General features: G+C 35.1%; 1 protein-coding gene across 2 annotated transcripts in view; it reads left to right on the top strand.

The window, feature by feature from the left end:
• LOC110456227 (pyruvate dehydrogenase (acetyl-transferring) kinase isozyme 3, mitochondrial-like) overlaps positions 1–12,942 on the top strand; it is a 38,292-nt gene that overhangs the window by 15,025 nt on the left and 10,325 nt on the right. For both annotated transcript variants that reach the window (XM_021506829.1, XM_021506830.1), the window contains exons 2-3: positions 9,502–9,643; positions 10,542–10,613. In XM_021506829.1, coding sequence (XP_021362504.1) covers positions 9,502–9,643; positions 10,542–10,613 — 214 coding nt within the window. The remainder of the gene's footprint in view (positions 1–9,501; positions 9,644–10,541; positions 10,614–12,942) is intronic.

The following is a 12,942-nucleotide window of genomic DNA, read 5'->3' on the forward strand; positions in this document are numbered from 1 at the left end:
CTGGGGAGGGGGTAAACTTTACTATAGTTTACATAGGGAAATCACATTTTGGACTAACATTTGTTTAATTGCCATTGGAAGTAATTCAATTTGGGTTAGAATTATCAGTATTGGAAAGCAGTTTGATGGTATGCACATATCAGCCCTGACTGACCCCCAGGGGCTGATGGGTGGGGCCAAAAAGGGTTGAATTGACTGAAATTTCAAAAATCTTCTTCTCAAGACCAGATATGGTAGAATCAAATACTCTTCATAGATGGTAGGGTCTTAGGGTGCTTTACCAAAATTGTGAATTTCATGACCCTGGGGTCTCACGTTTACCCCTGGGGAAGGAGGGGGGGGGGCAAAATTTGTTATGGTTTATAATGGCAAATGATGCTTTGAATATTACATGTTGATAACTTGATTGGAATTATAACCCTAAGTTGTCAGTTTGATACTTTGTAAATTTTGAGCCATCCCTACCCCCAAGGGCTGTAGGGTGGGGCCCAATGGAGTCTGTGTGCTAAAATAAAATTTCTTCATTTTCGTTGTTTAGAATCAGAGGTGCTAGTTTCAAATACTTTTCAGTCTTAAATCTGCATGCTAGATATTGAATAAGGTGATTTTATTGTTTTTTGTCACTTTGAATAATATTTCTGTTCATGTTAAAAACAAAAATCAACTCTCTGTATAAATATATCAGGTGACCGTTAAGGCCCATGGGCCTCTTGTTTATTTGAAATCGTAACATTGTTGACCATTCAAGATGGGGAAAATATCATATGAAAAAAAGTTCAGTTTACAGGGCGAAAAGGCCTGGTTTAAGTTCACAAAAATTGATCTAGGATATGTTTATCCATGGTTTTTGAAAAAAAAAAATCAAAAATCTGATTTTGGGGAAAAGTTGTTGCTAAATCACTACTTCCTTTTCAAAATTCAAACTTTTGAAAACTCATCTTATTTCATTAATAAGAAACAAGATTTCTCACGCCAGGACCATATTTTTTCAATCAGTAAACCTTTGATGTTCGAGACAAATCCTTAAAGAATTAATATTGTCTGTTTGTAAATTGAAACTCCTTTTTGAGAAAAATACGAAGCAAAACACATTGAGATTAGGGTCTTTGTCACACCTATTTACAATGGGCATGCCCAGGAAAAACACTGCTACATGTAGGTCAGATCTGTGTGTGTGACGATTGGCTGGTGACTCAAAAAAATCTTCCATGGCCATGTTTACTATAAAGGCTGACCTACAAACAATAATGCAAGTTAAATATAGATTATTTAATCCAGACGCTCTAGATCTCCGTCCAGTGTATACACCTGGAGTGACTCGCTGTGAGTGTAATTTTGTCTATGTAAGTGGCATCATAACATAAGAAACCCTAACATTGATTGTGAAATATTATACAGTGTATCTGATATCAGCAACAAGTCTGATGCAGAGTCATTGGCACTGACTTAGGTACATGTGTTTTCTTTTGATACATACATTATATAAAAGGACAGCACACAGTTATAATTCATAGTGCTAATTAGATGGCAGAATGTGAAATCACTACATTGTACTAACAGTGTCTTACAGCGGTAATTGTAGTTACGTACATGTACAATAGATTTACTGGTTCTAATTGAAGGGACATCTAAACATATATAATATCATTTATGTAGCTATATACTGTATAATATTAGTTACCTACAATTACCAAAATTTGCATGTGAGTATATCTTTTGATAGAATATAAAGATTGCATATTAACATGAGGTCTTGTTCCACATAATTATAGAGTTATAACAGTTTTAGACATTTTGTTCATCATAAATCACTTAATTTGCCCTGTCATCTACATACATACAGTCCATGTGTACATCTGGGGATAGCAGTCACTAGTACTGTTTTATACTGAAACCATGTCTCATACTAGGACTCTTTGCTCCTTGTAAATCACTTGATACCACGCAAATCTTATATATACTTTGACAGCTACATTCAAACTTTTTGGGATGGCAGTGTCACACGTAGAAATCTCGTGCCCAACTCTTTGCAGAGTTATATGACTCAGAAATTTGATACCAGAGGTGGGGGACTATATATGAATTGCTTGCAATGTACTTTACCTCTCTGTATATTGTACCAATCACACAACATGGTATTTATTTCTTCAACCAAATGTGTAGTTTCACTGAAGTCACTTGTGTAGTCATATAATTATTTGTTTTTGTAACTTCATAGTGCTGTATGTCGCATATAATTATAGCTAAATAAGTTGGTGACTTATTAGTTTGTTTGAACCATGTATATATGCTATTTATAATATACACATGGTACATTCTGTACAATGCAAATATAATATGTTAAGCCAGCAATGTGTTGTAAATTTATCATGTTCAGTGCCTGAATCAATCCAGTTAATAATGTCCTGTTTTTTTTTTTTTATATTTGAGTTCTTAAAAAAAAACTATTTTTCAGTGGAGTTGGAGTTGATTCTGTATGCCTCACAGCTTCCATCAAGGTTAACCCCAGTAATTCCTGTAATGTACGAAATCGAATTTAGTTCCTCTATTATTGATGTAGTGACCCAGTTTGTTTTCTAATAAAGTTGATAACGGTTTAATAAATTAGCGAGCCATAAGCATTATGTAATTAGTTCAGTTGATCAATGTTAATTGTCACTTACAATGTGATATTCTCTATTTCTAATGCAGTCAGGTTTACAAGAATGCCCTTAAAACACTCCATGCACCAATTGTATACCTAAAAACATTGACATACATGTATAATATAATACATTCTATATATTTATGATATCTATATATATATATATATACAATATCTAAACCTTTGAACAAGTAAAATTTACTGCAAAGTGGACCTCAGGTTCTTGGTTAAAAATAATCATCCCATCCCCTGGAAAATATATATCAATATTTGGAAATTTTGCCTTCCCCTTTCATGAGAAAAGAATTGGTGAAAACTGAAATACTGCATAAACCATCTCAATCCAGGATCTCTCGCTAGTTAGGTTTAATGTGGTATATGGAACTGAGTGACAACTTCAATTTGCACATGCCTCAATTACTGATTACCAGGTAGATTTTGGTTTAGATTTTCCATGGCCAGGTCTGGTGGTTCCATATATATGCACCATGTCAAGTTTTCAATGTTTTTGGTGCCTTCTGTGATGTCTTGTCTTGTAAAGAGTTATCTCCTCCAAAGGAGAACTTCCCTGGTAGCTACGTATACTTAAGACAGTAAAAACACAGAAAGTGAATCATCATCATCATGAACTGATATAAGATAAAATACAGAGATCTTACCATCACCATTAATAACATGCACGTGTTTGATGTACCCGGTAAATAATAATGTATCGAAGGGGATGGGAAAAGTGCTTTTGTCCTCATTACCATAAAGTTGCCGTTTATTGATGTAAGGGGACCCCTGTTAAGAATTTGGGGATTAAACAGATCAGAATCTGCATCTGCTGTCCCCAATGCAACTTTTGGGACATCTTTCTTCGTACCAGGTACCTGTAAAGGATATCTCTCTTCGTACCAAGTACCTGTAAATGACATCTTTCTTCGTACCAGGTACCTGTAAATGATACCTTTCTTCGTACCAGGTACCTGTAAATGATACCATTCTTCGTACCAGGTACCTGTTAATGATATCTTTCTTCATACCAGGTACCTGTAAATGATATCTTTCTTCATACCAGGTACCGGTAAATGATATCTTTCTTCGTACCAGGTACCGGTAAATGATATCTTTCTTCGTACCAGGTACCTGTAAATGATATCTTTCTTCGTACCAGGTACCTGTAAATGTAATTCTTCCATTTCAGTTGTGTCTTCGGATCCCTATAGGCATCTATTTGTTCTGGTCTTGGTCGACTTAAGCTGTATAATAATTCTCATCTAGATCTGCTGCAAACCAGTAACAAAACAAATCACAAGATGCAGTCTTTAATGTTAACTACGTATAAATGTCCCTATGGATAGTGCAGCCTATGGAAATTTAAAATCCTATGTGCCACATGTAATTCTAGGCAGAGTACAGCTAATAGCCATGCTGAGAACCATCGTCTGACATTTTATCTTCAAATTGTTGAAGTTGGTCAGTACCATTTAGAAGTAGAAGTAGAAGAGAACCACAACTCATTATATTAATAAACCAAATGTTTGGTGAAGAGGATTCCCTAGTTATTTTATAGACTGGCGTATTATCAGTTATTTTATAGATCGGCGTATTATCAGTAATTTTATAGACTGGCATATTATCAGTCTATCTTTAATGTTATGGTTGTCACCATCATAAATAATTCCTTTAAAAGCATGAAAATTAGCAAAACCCAGCACTCAAGGGTGATACCTGCACTTGTATTGCTGATTCTGCATGCTATACTGACAAACTGATGTTGTCACACCTGTGATAGATGCCAATCATTCACCTGGTGGAAACACAGGTGCTTTGAGGCTTACAAACCATCCAAGGATCAGGATGCAGTAGAATGATCCAGATATTGGCTCCAGCTCTCTTTATTGATCCAGTAATGTCTGCGAATTTAACCAATGTGGATTTGTTTGATGCACAAGGATAGCTTAAGGATTATAGATACCTTACTGTATACCCGGTACTAGTTATTTGTGTAAGAGTAGTCTCCCTTTATTTACCAGGTTTTGGGGTAAGGGGCACATACCCTAATTTCAGTATACACTTTTTAAAATATGTGTATTTTTTTCAAGTATTTGGCCAAAAAACTGGAAGATTAATTCAAACAAATGTAAGTTATAGTCAAAAATCTAGGTACATGTAATGTGAAGGACTTAAGCTTTGATTTCCCATCCCATTATGATAAACTTTAGATAATGTGTCATATACCGATTTGTAAATTCACCCTGTGCTTATATATATATATATGATTAGGACTTCTTACCTTAAATTAGAGACAGGTCACTTAAGTATTCTTTTTCTCCTACCTACTAAACACATTTCACAAATATCAGGGCCCCTGCTTCTGGGGAAAAATATAATAATAGTGCTATATATACATAATGATAAACTTACTGTTTTACATATGTTAAAAAATACAAGTTTTTACTAGAGATTATGATATATTTATTCAATACATTTACTTTACAAGTGTATACTGTACAGGTACTGGTTCTTTCAGCACAGGGTGCATGGGTCAGTTTCTACTACACACGTATGTCAGATGATTGTACATACACAGGGTGCATGGGTCAGCTTCTACTACACACACGTATGTCAGATGAGTGTACATACACAGGGGGCATGGGTCAGTTTCTACTAAACACGTATGTCAGATGATTGTACATACACAGGGTGCATGGGTCAGTTTCTACTACACACACGTATACGTACAGTTGCACCTTAATTCACATTACACAACCAAGTCACGGCATCATCATTGATTAAATCCAATAAATAAATAATGAAGTTAAAAGAGTCCAATGATTTTATATTTGCTGTAAATGTAATGCCCTTCTGCTAAGAAAACTAGCAAAAGAATTTACTTTGAAATAATACAAATTAGTATTTCATTCCAATATGCATATATTTACCACTGTATGGTATTGCCACTATATATAACCCCAAGTTCAAGTGGCTTTCATATCTGTTATGAATGCCAAGACCCAGTTGTTGAGGTCATTATTGTGACAATGATAAGTGTATAGGTATATAGCTGTGTGTGCAGCACGTGTTTGGTATCTTGTTGGATTATATAGCAAGGTCATACCAGAATGTCAACACTGTAGGCCTTGTTACACTGCCCCATATCATAGGACACTGCCCCATATCATTGGACACTGCCTGGTTACAGACTCATGTTGTAAGATAAGATGTGCAAATGACCCTGAGACCTTAACGGTGGACAATATCTGATCGTGTTTAGACAGTCACGTTTCACTCACATTTTAACTCAAGTGCTGTTTTAATCATGCTCAATGGCAATTTCTAGGCTGACATTTGATTTGACATTATCAGGTTATCACAGCTATATAGGTCTTATCACTGGACGGTTATTTTTTGTGTGTAATTTCATGGGAACTGATCATGTGAACTTTGCAGCATGTAATTAATAATTATGGTACATGTACATATATGATGTAGGTAGTCTGAATTGAACCCTGTCAAAAGAATGCAATAGATTTCAGTAAATACATGTATGTACAGTCGAACCTCGTTATCTCGAACTTGTATAACTCGAAGACCCCGTTTAACTCGAAGTATCTCATCGGTCCCGGCCAAAACTCTTCTTAATCTTAGTAATAAAAACTCTGATAAATCGAACTCTGAAAACTCGAAAAACTTGGATATCCCGAAGTGAAACATCGGTCCCAACAACGTAAATCCTACATAAAAATATCTCCTACCTCGAAGTTTCTTAAGATTCACAAGTCTATCATATATTCTTTAATTATTTGGTACATATTTGACGCAGTGCTACGGTAAACATAGTTCTAAATGAGCAGCTTACGCGGTCATAATTACTTCGATTAAACTTTATGGCATTAAAATGTGTTTGACTGTAAAAATACTTTGTACAAATAAAGAAACAAACTTTCATCAAATGACAATATTGATTTACAACAATTAGTACCTGCTGCAGAGCCCTAAGGCACTTTTTCTAACCAGAAAATGGGTCACAGTGTGCGGTCATGCGTAAATAAGCTCCACAGTAAAAATCACAACCTAGGACTGGTTCGTTGGTTTATGTTTTTACAGGAGCTAGCTTGTATGGCACTGATAATTAATTGAGAAATAATAGGTACAATACGATAATTATTGTTGACTACGTCGTGTTGAGGAGATGTCAAGTGTCATTGGGGTCTATAAATGTGGATATTTTTCCTGATTAACTCATACCAATTTCGGAATGTCGAAATCAACTGAGCAATCCAACGTGTACGCTCCAATACAGTGATTTGTATAAAGACTTGCCCACTTTCATTTTCACATTGAAATTTCTATCAGCATAGCACCAGGTGGTCGGAGACAGAATGTGTGTTTATTGTAATATTAATTAATTAATGAATATGATAATGAATAAGTTGTTATTTTTTTAATTTTATATAGTTATCTTTTTGTCATTTATCGACTGTTCAAATACGTTGATTGTCAGAGAAATCAATGACATATATAGCCTCATGTTGGACCAAACACTTTACCAAGCTTTATGCCAACCATAGGAACTCGCTTAACTCAAATACTCGGATAACTCAATATTTCCCAACTATCCCGTCAACTTCGAGATAACGAGGTTCGACTGTATATATAAGTACAAACATTTCTGCGTGCTACCTAATTGCCTTATTTAATTTTTATTTTGACGCTAAAAACTTGGTTTCAAGTGCACTTTTTGGTGCACATGTAGTGAACAAGGTAGTGCACTAGATCTAAACAAAACATTGAAGTGCACTCCAGATCACTTCAGTGTTAACTCCAGTGCACTACAATGTTAACTCCAGTGCACTACAATGTTACCTCCAGTGCACTACGATGTTAACTCCAGTGCACTACAATGTTAACTCCAGTGTTCTACGATGTTAACTCCAGTGCACTACGATGTTAACTCCAGTGCACTACAATGTTAACTCCAGTGCACTACAATGTTAACTCCAGTGCACTACAATGTTAACTCCAGTGCACTACGATGTTAACTCCAGTGCACACCAATGTTAACTCCAGTGCACTACGATGTTAACTCCAGTGCACTACAATGTTAACTCTAGTGCACTACAATGTTAACTCCAGTGCACTACAGTGTTAACTCCAGTGCACTACAATGTTAACTCCAGTGCACTACGATGTTAACTCCAGATCACTACAATGTTAACTCCAGTGCCCAACATGTATGTACATGTATAATCCTAATTATTTCTCTGCAGTTTGTTTTTCTTTTTTTCGATACTTCATTTATCTTATTTGAACTTTGGAAGTAATGACAGAGTTATCTCTCTTTGTGATAACGATCTATAAGAAATTAAGCACATTCTGTTGAAACTATTCATATTTATTCTGTACTGTTGGTATCCACGGCCCTATGATCAGGAATGTGAGAGGAAGCTATAGCCTACGACATAAAGGTCTATTTTCTTTTATGCCAGATTGACTCTAGAGATTTGCAAGGTTTGAAAAATCAATTATAAAAAGACATAATTACAAATTTCCAATTATGACATTTTAATCCCATTTGTCATCAGGTCAAGATTGTTCATTAATTTGTAGAAGTTTATTTGTCATAAAACTGTTATTTTCAAAGCCAAACGACAATGAAACGTTATTTGTTTATTAAGGTTTCTTGTTATGAAACAATCTAATGATTGCAATATGATGTACATGTATACCTGTGGGGTAATTAGGTAAGATCTTTTCTCTTACCCTGGACAGGTGTATTCGCACATTTACTGGTGTGAGATTAAAAGAATCTCTTCTCTCACCCCCTTTGGTCATAATGTATTGTTGAAGTGACGTCATACCATTGCTAGGGTGAGACAAGGAAATCTCACACGGGTAAAAGTGCGGATACACCTGTCCATGGTAAGAGATTACCTTGTCTCACCCTAGGGTTGAGATGGAAGGATTCCCCTATTCATAACAATGGTTTGACGTCACTTCAACAATGCAATGACGTCACGTTAACAATCCATCAACGTCACGTCAACTCTGAATTTTAGCATGTAACATTATCATTACATTGTGTATATGATACACAAGCGGAGAACAGGGTAAGAGAAAAAGAATCATACACCCCCTTGTTGGTAAGATAGGGAAATCTCAACCCTCGGGGAAAGATTCTCAAGTTGCCAAACACTCGGCAAAGCCTCGTGTTTGGCAACTTAAGAATCTTCCCCCTCTGGTTGAGATTCCCCTATCTTATCCCCAAGGGGGTGAGAGATTCTATTTATCCACACTTCCAGTCATGGACAAATATTTCTGTCATATACGTATACCCTGGGGTAAAGATCAGGGAATTCCCCTTTTATAACCATGTATGATCATGACGTCACATCAACAATTCATTGACAAATTCACACCAACAATAGCAAATCACAGCAGATAACTCATTGAGTTTGCTGGAAAACTAGGCAATGAACACATAGGTGTTTCATTTAACCTGTCTACTCTTGTATTTGAGGTTGGAGAAAAAACAATCATTTTGCATTAATACATTTATAAGAAAGACAGAAAAATCTCCACCCTCAAGGTAAATTTCTGAAATGTCTGGCCCTCGACAAATCTTTGGCTAAGACATTTAAGAATCTTACTTCTTGGATGGAGATTTTGTGTCTTTCTCCCAAGGTGGGGAAAGATTATATTGATCTACATTTGGTCTTAATTTAAAGATGGATATGTTTATGAAACATGTGTTCAGGGAACTACAAAAAAAAGTGTTGATTTAAAAAAATAAAAACCTAGGTTAATGGTGTTGGTTATAAATATGTTGTGTATCTCGAAAATAAAGAAACCATCTTTTATTGTCATTGTAGGTTCAAAGACGGGAAATGAAGTGTCTTCGTATTTGTTCCTTCGCCATGAGCTACCTGTTAGGATGGCTAACATTATGATGGAGATCAGGCATCTTCCAAAAAATCTACAAATCATGCCCTCAGTCAGCCTTGTTAAAAGCTGGTAAGTTGCTGTAACCCAACCACACTCCCAAAAAATGGATCATTTTAGAAAGTTGATTGTCTTCCAGTTTCATGATTCTTCAAAATCATCCATTGCATTTATTTTCTGCCATCCTAAGGCTTGTACAAAGATGTTCTTTTATCCATATCCCTCACCTCCAACAAAGACTTACTGATCGTGTCCTCTACATCTGTATACCGGGTATATGTAATGTAATTATTTCTCCCCAAATCCAACATCAATTTCCTCATGTGTCAACTTCGTACAAGGCAATTAGGTAAGGTTATTGACCCCGCTCCCTACTCCCAAAGTGAGTGAAAAAGCACATGCCCTTCTACAAACTTAAACTAATCTGGTACAATGTAAATCTAACAGTGTATGTCCTTTTAAACTTGTATAACAGGGGTTTTCTATACCTTCCTAACAAAAGGTTTATCACAAAATAAAACTGTTAACACCAGTAATGCCAATAGGATTTGGAATCCAAATCCAACATCCCTGCAAATTTTTTCAGATTAATATATTTTATTGGAGGTAAGTTATGCAATCAAATTTTAGGACTGATCACAAAACCAAGACAGCTGACAGTCAACCATCTTGAATTAGATAGTTAAAGTTTGTTAGCTCCATTTCTCAGAACGTACCAGAGGGATGTTTCACAAATTTGATCTGTAGGTCCCCCTTAGTCCTTAGTGTTACATGTTAACTTTTGAGACTGATCAGAGGAACAAGATGACTGTCAGGCAAACTAATCAAACAGATAAGAGAAAAGAAGAGAAAAGATTGAACTGACTCATAGAACTATTTGAAGATGGTATGATGTCGGGCGCCAAGATCCCTCTGGGATCTCTTGTTAAGAAATGTTTAAAATCATTAAATTTTGAATTATCTGCTCCAGGTATGATCAGAGTTTTGAAGAGATATTAGACTTTGAAGACAAAAATGAAGCGGATGACAAGGTTCGATCAGAGTAAGTATCTGTATACCTGTAATCTCATATACCTTTAATTGCTTGTATATACCTGTACTATATTTACCTGTTCAGGTATACGTAATTCTTATAATCAGCCAGGCCAGTTCCAAGTACACAATCAATTTGAACATAGTATGGAGACATAAGAAGTGCGCCACAAATGTAATATACATCACTTATGTTTCATAACAAATTACTCATTTGTGAATGTACATGTATACATAGTAGATGATTTCAAACATTTAAATCAGATATTTCTGCGCATTTAATCAATGAAATTATGCCATTAAAATTTATTGCTCATTTTGCAATTATGAACAATTGGAAATATCTATTTAAAATGTATTTGGAAAGCGTAATTGGTATTAAAGTTGCATTTGAAAAACGTAACTGGTAATTAAACATTAACATATGTGATATTTAGAAAACTTGACTTAATATTCCATCATTCGCATCTTAAAAAGTTATTTTAATCAAATATTCAATTCAAAACATTGTGAGAATATTCATTTTGAAAGTGATAGTTGTTAAATAATATACTATTCTTGCTGAGCTCTCCTGTTTACATGTTATTTTGATCGTGAGACTTAGGCCTGCATACGTTCATGTGTCTAAGACCTAGACAAATTCAGTTCTTCAAAGTGCAAATACATGTATGATTGGACAAGAGTTTGACATATTTGGTTATATTCTATGGGAGCTCTGACTGAAGCAGTTATTGCGATCCCCAACCCTATGATTTCTTAGTTTTAATTCAAGGAATTCAGCTCTACTCTATGCGAGGTTTGAAAAATCAATTATAAAAAGACATAATTACAAATTTCCAATTATGACATTTTAATCCCATTTGTCATCAGGTTAAGATTGTTCATTAATTTGTGACAGTGAAACGTTATATGTTTATTAAGGTTTCCTGTAATGGAACGATCTATAATGATTGCAATATGTATACCTGTGGGGTAATTAGGTAAGATCTGTTACCTAATTATAAATACAAAAATGTAGTAGTTGCTGAAGTGAATATATTGTACAACTGGATAATTTAAATGCTTTTAAACATACCGGTACTACAGATCATGGGTGAAAGCCCAGGGGTTATATTCCTGAAAGCATTTCATGCTCAAAATCTAGTCCAGTTAAAAGATGAAAAGACTGAATATTTAATTCTAATTATTTGTAAACATGAAATAAAAAGGTATATTGTGAAACCTCAACACCACTGTTTTCTCAGTCACTAGGATGGGGCATGGTTTGTAAATATAAACATCAGCTTTGTTTGTTGTTTGTGTTATATCAGCTCGGTGACCATGAGGTTATCATTATAATCAGGCAAACTTTGTGTTATCTTCACAAATTAAGCAAGTGTTTAAATTCATGTAAGCTTGTGTTGTACATGTATTTATAGAACAGTATGTATAGATGAAACCTCGATTTGTAAATATGTCGCATTAAAACACTGGAGCTTTGTTGGTCCTGACTTTTCAATACTGTCTAGTGTTAGATATGTACAGTCCTATATAATAATGTACTTATAAACTTTTAAACGTGTCACTTTAAAACACTGGAACTATGTGGATCCAGACTTCAATACTGTAGATTATGTATACGTACAGCTGTGTGAACATTAATGTACAAATGATTTTGTGAATATTGACAATATGTTCCTGAAGACAAAAGTTTGCGTTTCTCCCAATATGTACAATCATGTATGCATATCATGTCTTAAAACTTTATGTCAATTCAATTTGCACTCAATATCTGATGCAAGCTTTTGAAGTTAATGTGAAATAAATGTGTATGAAAATCTACAGTTGTCAAGAAAACTTTTTTTCTAGACATGTAAAGTTAGTGATCATGATATACCAGTGTTCAGAAACAACACTCAGTAATTTCCTATTTAAGATGCTTTTTACAAGCATGAAGTATAGATACATGTATCACACTGTATGCAGCTTTATTTTTGTGATTGTTACAGTATATGCAATGTAAATCCAAATTTCAACATAACTGAACATTTTTCTGATCAAGTAACCCGACTCTGATGTGTTGATGTAAATTGTGTGCATTACATAAATCAAAGCTGGATACAGTGTATTAATGTGACAAAGCCTCCAGACACTCGCATTTGGGAACTAAATGACTTTCCTTTGGCAATTAAATATGTTAAAAAAAAAAAAAAAAAATCTTATCGTGAACCGTAATATACATTGCAGAGTCTCACAGTATTTTTAGCTCACCTGGCACAAAGTGCCAAGTGAGCTTATGCCGTGGCCCGGCGTCCGGCGTCCGTCCGTCGTCCGTCCGTCCGTCCGTCCGTCCGTCCGTC

Source organism: Mizuhopecten yessoensis, unplaced genomic scaffold (assembly GCF_002113885.1).
Source record: "Mizuhopecten yessoensis strain PY_sf001 unplaced genomic scaffold, ASM211388v2 scaffold8573, whole genome shotgun sequence".
Lineage (NCBI taxonomy): Eukaryota > Metazoa > Mollusca > Bivalvia > Pectinida > Pectinidae > Mizuhopecten > Mizuhopecten yessoensis.